Source organism: Aaosphaeria arxii (genome assembly GCF_010015735.1).
Source record: "Aaosphaeria arxii CBS 175.79 unplaced genomic scaffold BU24scaffold_8, whole genome shotgun sequence".
NCBI classification, from domain to species: domain Eukaryota; kingdom Fungi; phylum Ascomycota; class Dothideomycetes; order Pleosporales; genus Aaosphaeria; species Aaosphaeria arxii.
The window spans coordinates 1,331,211-1,348,084 of NW_022983481.1; the positions used below are offsets into that span (position 1 = coordinate 1,331,211).

Consider the following 16,874-nt stretch of genomic DNA (forward strand, 5'->3'; position numbering starts at 1 on the left):
TCTGTTACGAGAAGGAAGCAAAATCATTGGACGCCGAATTGAAGATAATAAATGACATATAACATATTCATAAAATAGCCTAGCATACACACACATATATTTTAAAAGAAAAAGTATTAAACGCCCCTTCTCCTATGTCAGTCCTTAGAGAGGATAGGTAAGACGTGAGCAGGAAGGAAGAAAGCAATGAAGAGTAAGTAAATTGAGAAGTAGATTGAAAAGTAGATAGATATGTCATCATCGTAACAATCGGCCGTTCGTTATCATCGTGATTTGGGAAGAAGCAGAGAAAACAAAAAACAAAAGAAAATCCAAGCATGGGAAAAGCAAACAGAAGAAGTGGTAGTGAGAAAGAAACATGCAAACAGAGGAGGGCAGGCCATGGGAACATGAAAAGAGGGAGGGCACGACAGGTCAGGACCTCGAAGACATCTACGAGCAACCCATTCCATCCACGTGAAGAAGAAAAGAAAGAAAAGAAAAAAGTTCCCCATCCAAACAAAAATGCAAGGCCGTCAAGAACCAGGAATGTGTTTTAGTACCCAAGCAAAATAGACTGAAGCCCACTTGAAAAGAAAAACCTTCTAAAGCAACAAAGAGAGGGGTATAACAGAAGCAAGGATAGCCGTACACGAGTCAAGTCCGTTCTACCTAAACAAGCCCTGCAGAACACTTTCCAACTTTTCTGCCAATGGATCATCGTCCTTCCGCCGACCAAAGGCATCAAAACGAGGAGGAAGTTCAACGGTGGCGTCGGAGGCGACGGAATCGACAGAACTGCTACGGCGATGGTGACGGTGGCGACGGCTGTCGTCGTTTTTGCTACGTCTATTGTGCTCCTCGCTATGGGATCTCCCCCTTGCGTTTCTCTCGTCCAGTCTATCGTCCTCGGACTCATCTCTGTGTCGCTCACGATGCGAAGTTCCATGGCGCGGTGACTGCTCGGGCGACTGCTCCTGCGGGTTGAGGTCGAACTGTACTGACTTGGCCGGTTGGACGGGCTCGGGTGCAACGGGAGATTTTACATCTGAAAAAGCAGGGATGTCAGTCGCGCTACGCTCACGGTCAGGCGAAAGCCTAGACCCACCACGAGTATGATTGCTGTGCTCGGGATTGGAAAGAGCACTCACATTGTCTTGCGGGCGTCTGGGCATCGGTTGGGGATCGTGTTGTGCGTATGGGTTTCCGGGTTCCTGGTGCATCGGGGGAGGTGTATACCCGGCGGGAGGCCCCATGTTGGGGATGTGCCCGGCGGGAGGAGCATAGTCCGCAGGATTATACTGATTGTAGGTGTTCTGGGGCGGTGGGGGATAATAAGAGTCTACGGGTGCAGTTGGTGGTGGTGGGAAGTAATTGCTTTCGGGGAAAAATCTAGAATCGTTGCTTGGTGCGGTCGTTGGGGGAGGACTATAGCTGCTGGTAGAGTAGGCCGAGTCTTGCTCGTGTTGTTCTGCAACAAGGTTCAGAATGCATCTCCCTCAGCCGTGAAGAGGTCTACTCACTCTGGCGTTCCTTCTCAGCCTTCTTGCGATCTCGCCGCTTGGCAGCCTCATGGGCAGCCAGGCCAGCGACTCCAGCAACTGCAGCGGTTTCTGCCGCCTTGCGCGTGCGGCTCTTGCTACGGCTCCGACTCGATCGTCGTCGCCTTCCATCGGAAGAGCTGGACGAGCCCCGGCGTCGGTGCCGCCAGTCGGCAGGGTCATCGTCCCTACGATGACGGCTGGTAGCCGGGTCAGTATATATAGGATCACCACCGTACTCTACTAGGCCTGTGTCACTCCTTGTGCTGCGACTCCGCGTGATAGAGTGTACCGACCTGGATCTTGACCTAGACCTAGACCTCGACCTCGACCTCGACCTAGAAAGCTCCTTTGCTTCCTTCTTCGCCTTGCGCTTCTCGTACAGTCCAGTGACTCCTGCTCCGATGGCGCCGGCGGCGGCGATCGGTATGCCTTGACGGATGCGGCTGCGGCTCCTCGAGCCTTTGCGCTTGCGCGATTTACTGCGATGGCGTTCAACGAGACCGGCTACGGCAGCACTGGCGAGGCCGACCTGAGCGGCCTTGCGGTTGCGGTGTTCTGGATCCATGTGTCGACTCTCGGAACGGGTTCGTGATACACTGCGGGTGGAGCGGGTCGTCGATACGACAGATGACCTGCGCCGCCGCGACCTACTGCGACGATCCTCGATGACGGTGGTGTTGTTGTTCTTGCGTCCCGCTGCGTATGCAAGAGCGCCGATACCAGCGATGGCAGCAATGGTTCCGATCTTCTTCGTTCGAGACGAAGATCGGCTGCGGCGCCTCCTTCCTCTGTCTTCAGAAGTAGATCGGGAACGGCGCTCCTTGAGTCGGCTGATGGCTTCAGCACCAACAGCGCCCAGTGCGCCATATCCGAGAGCTTGTCGAACGTGACCGCCAGGATCTTCGCCATTCTTCTTCCGGTGATGCCTGACGAGCTCTGCTGCTGCTACGCCGCCAATGACTCCCTCGGCAATGTGTCGACGATGGCGTGGACTGTGATCCGGGCCCCAGGTGTCCTTCTCCTTCCGGATGAAGACTACATCATCGTCGCTGTAGGCGTCACGATCGCGGTAGCGCTCACGTTCGTCGAAATAACGCTCTTCATGACGACCGCCACGGTCCACCTCTTTGATCTTGCGCTCGTAATAGTAGTCTTCGTCGCGCCGAGGCTCTCTCCGTGCCACCTGCCTCTCCTCTTGCACCTCGGTGCGCTCGACTAGATCGTACGAAGGTTCCTCACGGCGGACTATGATCTGTTGGCGCGCGGGTTCCTGGAAGATGATGGGCTGCGGTGCCTCGTTGCGGATGATGATAGGTTGTGGTTGCTGCTCGGGGCGGAAGAACTCGGTCGACTTGGAGTAGTGTTCCAGTTCGTAAGGGGCGCGCCTGGGAGCCTCGACCTCGCGTTCGTACTCTCGTTCCACACGGTACTCCCGGACTGGGGAAGGCGAGCGTTCCACCTCGCGCTCGATGCGGTACTCGCGGATCTCGCGGCGAGGGGAAGGCGAGCGTTCTACATCGCGTTCCGAGTAGCGGTACTCACGCACTTCGCGCTCCCGGGGCACTGGATCGTCCCGCTCAACGATATATTCTCTCCTCTCGACACGCTCGCGGGATGGAGAGCGGCCTCGATGGACGACCCGCATCTCAGATTCGTAGGTATCTTCTTCTAGGCTCCTGTCTGGAATTTTGTAGCGCTTGACGGTGGTATAACCGCGGGAACCTCCGTGGGAGGATGCGACGTCCCAGTCGCGCTCTCGCTCGCGCTCTCGGTAGATGGTGGACATGACGCAGTTGTGGTGGATGGCAAAGCGAGCAGACCACGATAAGTAGCTGCGGGGTCAACGTCGATGCCTTGTGTAATGGTGTACAGCAGTAACGCTCTGTAACAGATAGATAGAGGATGGAAAGTGGTGTAAGAAAACAAAATCGCAAAAAGGACTAGAAAGTCTTGCGAAAGTGGGCGCAGTGCGTTTTCTTGACGAGCGACGAGTGAAGAAGGCGGATGACGAGTGGTTGGATGGAGGGTCAGAAGAGGGGCGCCCACCGGAAGCTTACACCGACAGTGCGCGTGGGTGTGGGTTGAATCGGGCGAGCGTGCAGCAGAGCGACGAGCAGGTGGGGTGGAAAAGACGAGGAGGCTGAGTGATCAGCACAGTTCACCTTGGTGCTTGCTGTATGTATGACTATGACTTGAGTGTGAGTAACTATGAGTGTTTCTGTGTATGCGCGCAATAGGTGCGTGCAGTTTGGCGGGGACGATGATGAGATGAGATGAGATGATAGGCGTCCAGGTTCGTGAGTGAAGTGAAGGGTGAGGAAAAGTGAGGGTGAAAGTGAGAGTGTAGAGTGAATGGATGATGAAATGGTGAAGGAGGTTGGGTGTAGTAGAGTAGGATAGAAGGGAAAGATGGTATACGTACAGAGTAAATAGAAACAGGAAGGCACCTTCCTCGTTCTTCCACTTGTTCTTCTTCTATGGGCAGCAAAGCAAGCAGTCAGGCGCCACTCACTGACTACTGACTATTACACTACAACAACTATTACCACACAGTGACAAGCCTGTTTAGTAGAGGATAGTTGGTAGTAATCAAGACCCAGAACCAGGAAATGGTGGATCGAAGACCGGGGGCCAGGGACCAGGACCAGGTTCGGAAAAGATGTGATGTGGAAAGAAATCGAAGTGTTGTTTCTTCCAAAGAACCCAGATGCTGCTGAAGGTTCTAGACGGACAGATTGATGGCTGGATGGGTTGAACTGGGAGTTGCTAGTATCTTCTTCTTCTGTTGACAAGATTCCCAGTTTGTTTGATGGTCAAGGACTCAAGTCAAGACCAAGTCAAGACCAAGTCAAGTAAGTCAACAGGTCGGGATGCCCTCGATTGGAAGCTGCAGGTGTGATGTCATCCACTGCCTTTAGCGGCTGGATGGCTGTGGCTGTTTTGCTAATGACACTCCACTTCCTCAACTCTCGAAACCCAACATCGACGACATGTATCTGTTTGTTCAGGTTGGAAAATAATAGTATTCGTAATCTTTGTCTTTCAACGGCCGGCGAAAAACACCAGGGGCAGTGCGAAGTGGAGTAGCGTGAGTCCAAAGGTAAACAGCACTAAGAGCTCATACAATGAGTAACTAGACAAAGAAGACGAGGTTCGAATCATAACAAGATAAGAGTCCAGGACGACGACGACGACGACGACAATGACGACGGCAACAACAACAAATAACAAGTCAGACTAGGCGCGCGAGGACGGCCCGCTCCCCTCCCCTCTATATACTCTATCCGTTTGGTTCACTTGTGTCGACCGTTCCCTTTTCCCATACCCAGCTCGAGGCCACCGTCCATTAGAAAGGCCACGGCGCAACCACCGCCGCATGCCTGTCCTGTCCTCTGAAAGCCCTACCTGCCCACGAGTACATATCTACCCGGATTCTCTAACAGTACCTAATTAACACCGTTTCCAAACAAGCCGCCGCCCGCCCAGCCAGTCGTGCTTTGCTGGTTGTGGTTGACCGCGCCGCCTTCGCCCCGCGACCACTCAGGACATCTGGCTGGACGGGCGATCATCATGCAAACCGCAGCTCAACGCTTGACGCCATCCTATCCCATCCCAGGCAAGGCCATCCTCGTTTCACACCTCTTCTCTTCGGGTCGCAATCGCTCACCGGACAGCTATTCGTACCAGACAGAGTGCTTCTTGCATAGCCTCCCCGACGGTGAGAAAGGAATATTCGTGACAAAGGCCCTTTGTACTACTACGTGACAGCTTCTTGTATGCACGAGTATGGTACTTGTGTAAGTGTGCACTGTGCGCCAAAGAAACCATAAGGCTACCCCAATCATCAAACCGTATTCGACACGAGCCCAGTCAGGCTGAGGCGACGTGCGCTCTCGCGCTCGCTCGATGAGGACAACGCAGGAGTCAAAATCGGTTCAGTACGAGGTACAATTCCTGTTGCCTTGACATTGCGACCGGCGAACCATGCGTTGAGCCGCCGCGCGCCCGCCGTACCGCGCAAACAATTTGCGGTGACAGTCATGGTCACGGTGACTCTTTGCTGAAACATAATCCATTACCCAAAAGGAACGACTTGCATATGTAATATGTAAATCGCAACCGCGCGTGCCGAATCCGTTCTATGTTCTCGTCCTACAGACAATTGCCGTAGGCCCCCATACTTGGAGGATCAAGCGTTCTTACATACTGTTCACAGTGGTATTACTTGTTAGGTGGTCCCACTTCCAGAGACAAACAAAAACCCACCAGACGTACGTAGCAAAGAGTTATTTTAGTTACCGCCAACTTCCGAGGCGAGGCGACCTCGAGATACTTGGGTACGGTACCCAACCCTAACCCTAATCAGCGCTGAGCAGCCTCACTCTATCACGCCTCGACTACACGTAAATATATGTATTATATTATGATCTATCAATATTGCCACGATACTGATCATAAGACAACACAAATGAACAGCCTTGTATGTAACTCAAGCATACCCAACTCAACCAGCATGCCCTGGACGCTCCAAAAGCCAACCTCAGCTATCAACCCAAACGAGAGAAACATAGATACCCAACAAGACAAGGCACATCCAAACTTCCGGTGTCTTCTTCCTCATAATCTCGTGAGGAACTGCTAGATATATCACTATGTTCATATGTTCGGCTTATATACAAAATTTCAAAAGCTTGTATCTCATCATTCCCATCGCGATCTTTTTGCTATGTTCTACTCTACTACATTCTACTATTATACTACACCACACTACACTATACCGACAAACTCACCCATCCCCTCTCCTAGAAACTACCATCTAACTACTCATACTGTGTACTACATCACAATAAACAAACCTCCCCACTTTACCACATCGCCGTACCAAACTAACTACCGTATATATATCATATCCAAAAGCCAACCATCACACCATCAAATCCCTCCCACCACCCCCATCTACCACAACAGCCTCACCTCACCATCTCACCACCTTACCACCCTTACGTGCAGCAAACACCAAAGAGCCTCACCATACTCTCCCCTACCTCACCTCATCCAGTGTCGAGAAACACACCCACCCACCCGCCAGCAGAAACCAAGTAGGCAGAAGTATCGGCAGAACGCCCACGCCCTCCAGCCCTCCCTCGAAGCACCTCGAGACATCTCAAGGCACCAGACACGCAACGAGCACGTACGTACGCACCCGTCCTCGTATCCGCAGTACTACCCGCAAGGCCGTCGAGGCAGCCAGCAAGCACTTAGATGAGGTCGAGTACATACGCATGAAAAGGGTACGAGACAAACTACAAACTATCACAGCCTCGCTCACGTTGCTTCGCGGGGAACGCCCGGGTGCGACGGACGTGACGTACACGATGGGTGTGTGTGTTTGCTACATTAGACTCGTTTGTGTATGACGATGGTGGGTAGAGCTGTGGTATACCTTGTCTGTTTAGGGAGGGAGGGGGGAGGGGGAAGGGGGAGGTATGTAGATGTGACGTCCATACATTGAGATGAAAGATAGTGTGCCAGATTCCGGTGGGCGATTTGTTATCGGTGTAATGAACGACATCGTAGTGCGAAAAGTTGGTTTCGAAAAGATGAGAATACATATCAGTATGCTATACATATATATATGTAAGTATGGTTATATAGTCGAACATAAGTACCTCGATTCGCAAAACCTAAAAACCTTCCCTCTCACAAGAGAGCCGAAACGGAAATGGAAAATAAATGTACTACCAAATGCTCCCCTCGCCAAAAACTCCTGATCTCCTATATCTCCCTTAATCCTGGGAACATCGTTTGAAATATACACCCAACTCCCGTCGTCAAGAATGTGGACGAAATGTGTTTATATATAATGTACATTGCGTGCGTTCGTGCGTTCGCTCGCCCGCTCAGTGGGATTTTATACCGCCGCCTGCTGCTGCTGATGCCCCCCCAACTCCGCCGCCGCCTCCTCCTCCGCACCAACATTTGCCTTCTCCTTCCCTTTCTACATGTACAACAACGTTCATGCCTTTTCCTTTGAGGAACTGCGTTGTGCGCTCTCGGACGTCTTCGAGGTCGGCGGCTCCCGAGGCGATGATGTGGATTACGCCTAGGACCCTTTGCTGGCCGACTGGGTGGTTGTGCTCGTGGTCATGGTCGTGTTTGTGGTCGTGACTGTGACTGTGACTGTGGTCGTGGTGGTCGTGTGCATGCGCGTGGCCGTGGCCGTGGTCATGGGTGTGCTCGTGGTCGTGCTTATGGTCATGCTCGTGATCGTGATTGTGACCGCACGCCTCATGCTCTTTGGCATGGACCTCCGCATGAGCCGCACCCTCGTCCTCCAGCCAGAATTTGGGTACGGCGTAGCCTACCACCCCGCGCAGAGAGCTGAGTTCCTGTAATGTGTTCCGCATGCTGTATTCGACGTCCGCGGGTAGAGACAGGAGAAGTCGCATGCCGGAACTCTTGACCAATGGGATGGCGGAGAAGAAAATCAGGATCGCTATGATACAAGAGGCAATCGGGTCCCAGCCTGACCAACCGTAATATTTCGTAAGAAGCGTGGAGATTATGACTGCCACTGAGCCGAGCGCATCGGCCAAAATGTGCAAAAATATGCCTTGCATGTTTTCGTTGTCGTGATGGTGATGGCCGTGGCCGTCGTCGTGGCCGTGATCGTGACCATGTCCGTGATCATGCCCGTGGCCATGATGGGCGTGCCCAAAAGCCGTCAAGCCGACAATATTCACAAGGAAACCTAGAATACTAACGATGAGAAGTTCATTCAGCCTGGAGAGCTCTGCGCCATCCACTAGTCTCTCAAATGCATCGAAGACGATCTCTACACTGACAAGCCTTGAAAGGGTTAGCATCAATCATAGTAGAACCTTTCTGTGAAAACTTACATAAGGAAAACTCCGTTCGCAAAACCAGACAAGGTATCTACTTTGCCATAACCGTACGGAAATTTGGTGTTCGGAGGCCACTTGCTCATTACTGCCGCAGCAAGGCCAACTGCTAGACCGGCGCAGTCAAACAGCATGTGGATACTGTCCGTAAGTAGACCCAAAGACCCACTCACGAACCCGTAAAAGAACTGCACAACCATGAACGACAGATTGAGCCTGTCCATGTCAGTGAAACGTCGCCTAAAAAGGGTTTGAGCAAACTTACACTCCGAAGTACGCAATCCGTCTAGAGTCTTTTTCAATCAAAACGGAATGGATTATAGATCCTGGTGTGCATCGTGCAATGAGAAATGCCGAAAGCTTAGAGTGGTTGCCATGGAGGTGATGGTCCGAAGAGTGAGCATGGGAGTGGCCGTGGTCAGAATGGGCGTGATCATGCGAATGTACATGGGAAAGAGAGGCAGATCCTGTGTCGTACCAAACAGCCAAAAGGACTAAAGCACATGCTGTCAAGAAGATTCCCTTAGATTCCCAAGACTGTGGGCGTTCCCAGATACCGAACGCTGCCGTCAAGGCACTTCCTAAAGCAAACCCCGTTTTCTTTTGCGAGCGCAACGCCGAGGGCACGGCAAAATAGACCAAACCTATCAACGACACAACGGAAAGCGTGGAAAATGACAAGGCATGGTTTCCTAGAGGAGAGGATGAGGAGGATCCAAGGGAGACCAGAATCGTGATGATTGTCAAAAACACTCCAGCAACCAGTGTAAGAAGGGTGTCCTCGGGGGTACTGATCAGAGGCGATGTAGGCTTTGGCAAAGATACCCGGGTAGAAGAACCACTCGATCCGTTGAGGCCTGTCTTCAAGGAAAATCCAGTCGTTGGGAACGGTGGGGGCACTGCTAGAATGGAGGCTCCTAATGCGAGATAGCCAAAGACAACGCCTGAACTGGTTGCGACCGTGAAAATATCCAAGAGCGCCACAGCGGCCAAAATGATGCAAGTTGCTTTCCGCGTCCGAAGCGTCCGCTTAATGGAATCCAGAACGGTATGCTTGCCCGGCTTGTGTTCCAGTCCCCCCAATCCAGCAGTAGTCGCAGCAAGAAGTACGAAGGAGCTCTTTGCACCACCCAGTTGCATAGTGGCATAGAATGGTAGTACTATGCTCATCGTATTGAAAGCGACGCGTCCCATAGAGTGGATGTTCCATATTGTATTCAAGGCGCCCCCCGAGGAGTCAGAGTTACCGAAAGACTTCCTCCTGTCTAGTGGCTCATCGATCAACTGGCGGAGCTTTGACAAAGATCCTATCAGTAGGAGTGTTATTGCAGATAAAGTGCACGCGTAGAGCAACCTGGAATCGCCTGTTGCGGCATCCTTTCCTGGCGCCTCCCCTATAGATTCAAGTAATCGTTCAGCCACGGATTCGACTTCGGAAGACGGCGCGGTCCCAGTTCCTGTCCGGCGGAGGATGCTTGGGTATGCTAGCGAAGCAAAGATGAACGGGAGCGGTACGAGGAAGGCTGTAAGAGCCTCAGGCAATTGTAGCCATGAACTCCTGTTTCTGTTAGCCAATGGCTCTAATTGTTGCCGCTTCTACTTACGACGTAGGAGGTGCGACCGGCGTCTCCTGTATGGGCGCAAATCCGAACTTGCTAACTGCAGCAGTTTTACGTGCGGCCGGTCGGCTCAAGTCCGAGTCTCCTCGAGGCCTACCCCTCGATTTGCCATTCACAAATGGTTGGAGTGTGAAAGATGTGTCTGTAGACCTCGATCGGTCGTGGCCATGCGCATTGAGGGGTGGTCCATTATCTGCGTAAGGGGAGGGGACATCGTTGCGTGGTTGTCCGTTCAGGTCGGAGCGGGCATGGCGGTGACCCCCAGCGTACGTACTACCATGGTTCATGGTCGAAGTGTCGCTGGAACGGCGAGTCCAGGTTGGGGAATGTTCGGAGAGGTAATGCGATTGTGAATGTGAGTGTCCATGGCTGTGGGTTTGGGTTTGCGTGGGAGAGTTTAACGGCAGAGCGTAGGTAGAAGCCATGGCGGCCGGGCTTGACGCTTCCTAAGGTCGCGCGCAGTGAGACAGCAGCTCATGCATGCGGGGAGGTTTGAGATGGATTTACGGAAGGAGAGCGAGGCGTGTCATTGAAAGCGGGGTGGGTTTGGAGGATATGAATTTGAGGCGGGTGAGTAGAGGGTTTTCAACTTTAGGGGTGACGTTCGCAGTTGAGATAGTTTAAGAAAATGAGGGCTTGGGTTTAAGTTAAAGCTGTTAGTGATAGGATGGGTGAACACACATGGGGATGGAATAGGTAGGTACGGAGTAGATTGATAGCGGGCGCTTGCCTTTTTAGGGGGTCAATCCAGCCCAGCCCATCCCTGGCCAATCACTATCAATCCCCGCCAAAGTTGCCAATCCCAATACTAATGACTAAATTCACTCCCAAGACACACGTGGGCTCTAATGACATGTATCTACCTAGGTACCTACATATACTTACGTACCTAGGTACGAAATATTAAGTGAACACGCAATGCTATACTAGAAAATGTTATCTCTACTATTCATTACTCTAACCAGATTGAAACATACGTATTTACCTACTCAATTATCCTCATTCTGGAGACTGCATCATTGAATTACATATAGCCGTGAGCCACCGGATATGTCACCAATTTACACTGCAACGTAATACCTCGTATGCCTACAATACATACTTCTTTACTTATTATCAACTTACTTACATACTACATATTCCCGGTAGACCCACACAGATAAACCAGCAACAATAGTAATGCAAGGAAAATAAGAACAGTATTACCTACATCCTCCGACATCTCGCCAACATAGTCCGAAAAGCTGGACTCGCACTGGTCCATCTTGGGCCGACGGCGTACCACCAATCGCTTGCTTGACCAACACCTATTTGTTCACTTCATCCGACTCGCCACAGCTACCTGTCGTCGTCCATTATTGTTAAAGCCGCCATCAGCGTATCCGTACCATACATTGTTGGCAGTCCAGAGCCGCATACAATGTTCGGTGACGCCTCTCATCACGTTTTTGAGATAGCGCTAGCTCTTGCAGTCTGCCTGTCCATTGGCTTCACATTATTCTTGCTCACCTTGCCCTCGCGATACGATCCCTACAAGAATAGGGCACCTGGCAATTCCGCTGAGGGCGAAGATGATGGCAAGCAGTCGGATGCAGAAGGGAAGGTCCCTGGTAAAAGCCTATGGGGAGCGGGCAAGACCTTCCAAATTGTCGTCTTAGGCGACATTGGCAGGTCTCCCAGAATGCAGTATCATGCCATAAGTATTGCAAAGCACGGCGGGAAGGTATTCTTGATCGGATACAATGGTGGGTTGACGCTCAACGCCCAAGTCCGTACATCAATTATGCTAACATAGATGGCATCTCAGAGTCCGAAATCCACCCGGACATTCTATCAAATCCCCATGTGAAGATTGTGCCACTTTCTCCTGCACCAGCTATTCTTCGCTCTAGCAGCAAGATTCTCTTTCCAATTCTTGCACCTCTCAAGGTTATATGGCAGACAAGCAATCTCTACTATGCTTTATGCTATCGAACAGAACCCGGGAGGTGGATGCTCGTTCAGGTAGGTGCTAAGAACATCTTCTCATCGGCATAATGTCTAACTCCACCACCCAGAACCCACCCTCGATTCCAACACTGGCCATTGCAACAATTGTATCTTTCATTCGCAACACTAACCTAGTGATCGACTGGCATAACTTTGGATACTCAATTCTAGGCCTCAAACTCGGACCGCGCCATCCTCTTGTCAAGATATCCGCGCTTTACGAGAAACTATTCTCCCGATTCGCATCCCACCATATCACCGTCACCAATGCCATGGCCCGCGTCCTCAAGAACGACTACGGCGCACAAGCCGTAACCCTCCACGACAGGCCAGCATCCTTATTCCAGCCAATCTCCTCCCAAGCCCGCACCTCATTCCTCACTCGCCTCCCGGAGACATCCTCCTATGCCCAAGACCTCACATCCGATTCCACTTCCACCCCCTGGAGACTGCTGGTAAGCTCCACATCCTGGACTGCAGACGAAGACTTCTCCCTCCTCCTCGACGCCCTATGCGCCTACTCCGCGCAAGCAACCTCGAAACCCAACCTCCCCAAGATCCTCGCCATCATCACAGGAAAAGGTCCCCAGAAAGAACACTACCTCTCGCGAATCGCCTCCCTCAACCAGGAAGGCAAGCTCAAAAACGTCGTAATCAGCACAGCGTGGCTCACACCCGAGGATTATGCACTCCTACTCGCGTCCGCAGACCTCGGCGTCTCGTTGCACACTTCATCGTCCGGCGTGGACTTGCCGATGAAAGTTGTCGACATGTTCGGCGCGGGACTTCCTGTGGTTGGGTGGGGGAAGTTCGAGGCTTGGCCTGAACTCGTCAAGGAAGACGTCAATGGGAAGGGTTTTGGCAGTTCGGATAAATTGTGGCAGTTATTAGTTAATCTTTTTGAGGATAGAGACGGTCTGCTGGCTACTTTGAAGGAGGGAGCTCTGAAGGAAAGCGAGTATAGGTGGGACGGGGAATGGGATAGCGTTGGGGGAAAATTATTTCAACTTTTGTAGGATGGCTGAAAAATTAGAGAAATGGAACATCCCCATGTATTTGCACATGACCTAGCTTTTGTAGGATGCTAATCCTACTCGTGGTGAAGTTAACCAGCTATGATCATACTTGTAGTGAATCTCCATATTCCGCAGTGATGTTATCGATAAGCGATGCACTCCAAACATTTCAGAACAATTCCTCCACTAAAGCACCCGTCCACGTTCCTCTTCCTATCAACAACCCATCAAACGTGTAAAATGATCAACATCGCTGATTTCCATAGAGCCCAAGCACAGATATTCGAATGGCCGATGTAACAGAGCTCAAATCTTGGCCAGCATGCCTCCAGGCAATTGATTGGTCTCCAGACGGCATCATCGCACTAGCGTCCGACGAGCAGGTAGAACTGCTGGTGAGTGCACTCGTCTACTGTTGTCCTCTGTAAATATGGATTCATGTTAATCACATGAATAGTTCCCCAGCACTGAGCCGCTCGATTCAGACCGCAACATCTCCCAATGGCGCCATTTCCCGCTGCAGATCCCGTGGTTCACGGTGGAGGAGTTGCCAGTGAAGACGCCAGCGCCGCAATCGATATACTCGATCGGCGAAGAGATATCGTCGAGCTTCACCTTCGGACTCGCATGGTCGCCACCCGGTCTTGCGAAACATCGGCGGAGCGCGTTGGCTGCTCTGACGGCGAATCTTGTGCTCTCACTCTGGGCTTCGGATGGCAAGCCGCAAGAGGAAGGGAGCTGGGGGAGGAGATTGATCATCAACGACAGTATTGAAGAGTATGTCGCCAATTCTGCCACTGGCAATGATGGGACCAATTCTCTTGTCACGGAGCCCGCTGAAAGACTGCGGTTACGGAGCCGCGTCAGGACGTTTGCCTGGGCGCCTTTGATACCCTCGGGGAGCACGATTGGTACACATGAGCGCTGGGGCCTGCACTTGATAAGTGTTGCGACAGATGATAATCAGGTACTTCTGATGTCTATTAACTCGCCAGCTACAACTCTAGGTCTTGATACTGCCTGGTCTGCAGATGTTATGTGTAGTTTCTCGGTTGCGCCAGGGACAACACATAAAGCCAACGGCGACCTGTCTACGTTCGAAGATCTCATTGATGAGCAGCGATACGCTCCTCACCTAGCATGGAGCCCGTGGATTCAGACAGGCAGGACAAGCCAATCGATCTTCGCGTATGCAACGAATTGGGATGTAAGAGTGAGGATTGTCACGTACCTCGACGGGGACTTGATATTGGGAGAAGAGATTGTGTTTCCAGACATTGAGACGAAGTATGCAGGCTTATTGAAATGGACGCCCTGGAAGGACAACAACAAGACACTATCTCTCGCCTGCTTCACCACCACCGAAGTAGTGTGCTTGTCATTCTCGGTGGTCGACGGCGCCTTCGTCAGTCGCTCTTCGTTCAAACGTGACGGACAATGGGACACTCTATCTGGTGCTGTATGGGACGTCTTCAGCCACGACAACCCTCGACTTCACTTTGCTACCCAAACCATGACTCTACGTAGCCCTGTTTCAGTACTGGAACTTTCACCAGACGGACTCAAGCCGTTGGATGAAGACAGCGAGCCACATTGGCGGAAACGACTCGCCAGCAGCGTGTCACAACACAGCACGAGGTTCGACTTGAAGGGCAATTCTGTGGCCAAAGTCGCCGGCCTATGTATCTCACCGCTGGGAGACTCCATAGCCTCATGTCATACCGTCCACCCTACAGACATGATCGAATATGGCACCCCTCACGACCGCCGCACCACAATTACGATCAGCCAATTTGGAGACAAAAACGCACCGCTGACATTCCAAAAGCAACCTGCCAGCGCAGAAGCAATCCTCTACACCGTCAGGAGATGGATAGAACAAAACCTAAAATCGCACACTCTGCTCCCGAAAACCAAAGACGAGATCCTCGAAAAGCTCCTCAAAGTCTACCACGCTCCCCTCCTCACCACCACCACCCCCTCAGAACCCACCACAGACAAAGACATCTCCACCCTCAAACGCACTCTCATGATCACCCCCCCAACCATCCACGACCGCCTCGAAATCCTCACAACCACCATCCTCACCCCCTCCCCTTCCCCCTCAAACCCCACCCTCCTCCCCCGCGCAACAATCGCCTACCGCCTCGCCCTCGCCCTGCACTCCCCCTCACCCCCCTCATCCTCAGCATCCCCCCTCACCACCACCCTCCTCGCCAGCACAAAAGCAGCCCTACACCTCCTCACCACCGCCACCGCCTCCCCAACCTTCAGCGAAACATGCACGTTCTGCGCCTCGAAGATTCCCTTCGACGACCTCGCGACCGCGACGTGCGAGGCGAGACATGCGTTTCAGAGGTGCGGGGTGTCGTTTTTGAGTATCCAGGCGCCGGGGGCGGCAAAGTACTGTGGGGTTTGTGGGACGGCGGTTTTGGGGGAGGGGTGGCTGGGTGGGATGTTAGGGAGGGGGGAGGAGGGTGAGGAGGTGGAGGATGGGGGGGAAGAGGGGGAGGGGGATATTGCGAGGTGTGTGTTTGCGGCGTGTGATGTTTGTGTTTACTGTGGGGGGAAGTTTGTTGGGTAGGTGGTTTGCTGGGAAGGAGGGAGTGTGATGTTGATGTTGATGTGAAGACTGGTGGAAGTATAGCATTGAGGATATGTATATATGTTGGTGCATATATCTCCCACCGACAAATAAATCAAATCAAATCAAAACCAAACACCTAAACAAACCAGCAAGCAAGCAATTAAACATACACAAACGGACATCCCCTGTCTGTTCTACCGTGTCCTTGATATACAACGTTATACACAAACAGGAAACATAAGCACATATATATATCACAACCACCATCTCCTAGCAATTTCCCCTTTCCATGCACATACACCTACACAACTGCTCCTCAGGCATTAGATTATGAATGTGTGCTTATATTTTATCATATGGACAATCAACACATAAACAAAGTTATAAACAGATGTACAGGTACATCATTTCGAAAGACATTAAATATAGATATAAGTATAACACCACGAGCATCACACATCACCAAAAATAACCTCTAAGTTCTACACTTGACGATCTCTCTCTCTATTTGACTTCTCTATTGCATCAAGATGGTTGATTGATGTTACTTAAGGTCACTTCACTTAACTTCACAGGCTACCTTAACACATGTGTTCACGCATTCATTCACATTCAATTGATTCCAAAATCCATTCATTGTCTCCTGTTCCCTTCCTCCCTATCTAATCCCCCCAAACATCCCCTCCCACTCTCTCCAAGGGAAATCCGTCGAGAAGCCCACGTACTTCAACCGAGCACATTCTCCACAGCAGAAACTACGTCACCCATCACGTCAGCAAACTTCCCCTCAAACCTCAAAACTCAAAAGGGAAAATAAGAGCGGGGGACAAGAAGACATACCGTTCAACCCCGTATTATCCGGCTCGACGAACGCCTCCTTGACCTTTCCGTCCTCGACGACGAGGGCGTAGCGCTTGGAGCGGTCGCCGCCGAAGATGGCGGGCGCGGAGAAGGCGACGTCGAGGGCTTTGGTGAGCTCCAGGGATGGGTCGGCGAGGAAGCGTATCTAGAATTCGGGTACTGGTGTTAGGTTGGGATTGGGGGGGATGGGAGGAAGGGGAATGGGGGACGTACGCCGCTGGAGCCGGAGGGGTCGAGGACGTCGGCCCAGGCTTTCATGCTGGAGGGGGTTTTGTTAGTTTTGTGAGTTAGGGAGGGAGGTTGAGGTGGGATTGGGACATGGAAGGAGATGGTGGTGGTGGTGATGTTTGGTTATGGTATCTTGATGGTTGAGAGAG

At 51.8% G+C, this 16,874-nt stretch overlaps 3 protein-coding genes across 3 annotated transcripts; 2 read left to right on the forward strand and 1 right to left on the reverse strand.

The window, feature by feature from the left end:
• Nucleotides 1-7,279: 7,279 nt before the first annotated feature.
• BU24DRAFT_273652 (cation efflux protein) lies at nucleotides 7,280-10,734 on the reverse strand. The gene is made up of 4 exons (XM_033522617.1): nucleotides 10,030-10,734; nucleotides 8,691-9,983; nucleotides 8,423-8,641; nucleotides 7,280-8,372 (listed from the first exon to the last, which is right to left on the reverse strand). Exons 1-4 carry the CDS (start codon nucleotides 10,467-10,469, stop codon nucleotides 7,424-7,426), a joined length of 2,901 nt encoding a protein of 966 aa, XP_033380614.1. The 5' UTR covers nucleotides 10,470-10,734; the 3' UTR covers nucleotides 7,280-7,423.
• A 411-nt stretch (nucleotides 10,735-11,145) lies between these two features.
• Nucleotides 11,146-13,081, forward strand: BU24DRAFT_443547 (glycosyltransferase family 33 protein). Its single transcript, XM_033530591.1, has 3 exons — nucleotides 11,146-11,789; nucleotides 11,852-12,048; nucleotides 12,102-13,081. The coding sequence occupies exons 1-3, from the start codon at nucleotides 11,465-11,467 to the stop codon at nucleotides 13,047-13,049; spliced, it is 1,470 nt and encodes a 489-aa protein (XP_033380615.1). The 5' UTR covers nucleotides 11,146-11,464; the 3' UTR covers nucleotides 13,050-13,081.
• A 185-nt stretch (nucleotides 13,082-13,266) lies between these two features.
• Nucleotides 13,267-16,788, forward strand: BU24DRAFT_443548 (uncharacterized protein; the record flags this gene model as incomplete). Its single annotated transcript, XM_033530592.1, has 3 exons — nucleotides 13,267-13,444; nucleotides 13,507-15,457; nucleotides 16,667-16,788. Exons 1-3 carry the CDS (start codon nucleotides 13,337-13,339, stop codon nucleotides 16,786-16,788), a joined length of 2,181 nt encoding a protein of 726 aa, XP_033380616.1. The 5' UTR covers nucleotides 13,267-13,336.
• Between the last annotated feature and the right edge of the window lie 86 nt (nucleotides 16,789-16,874).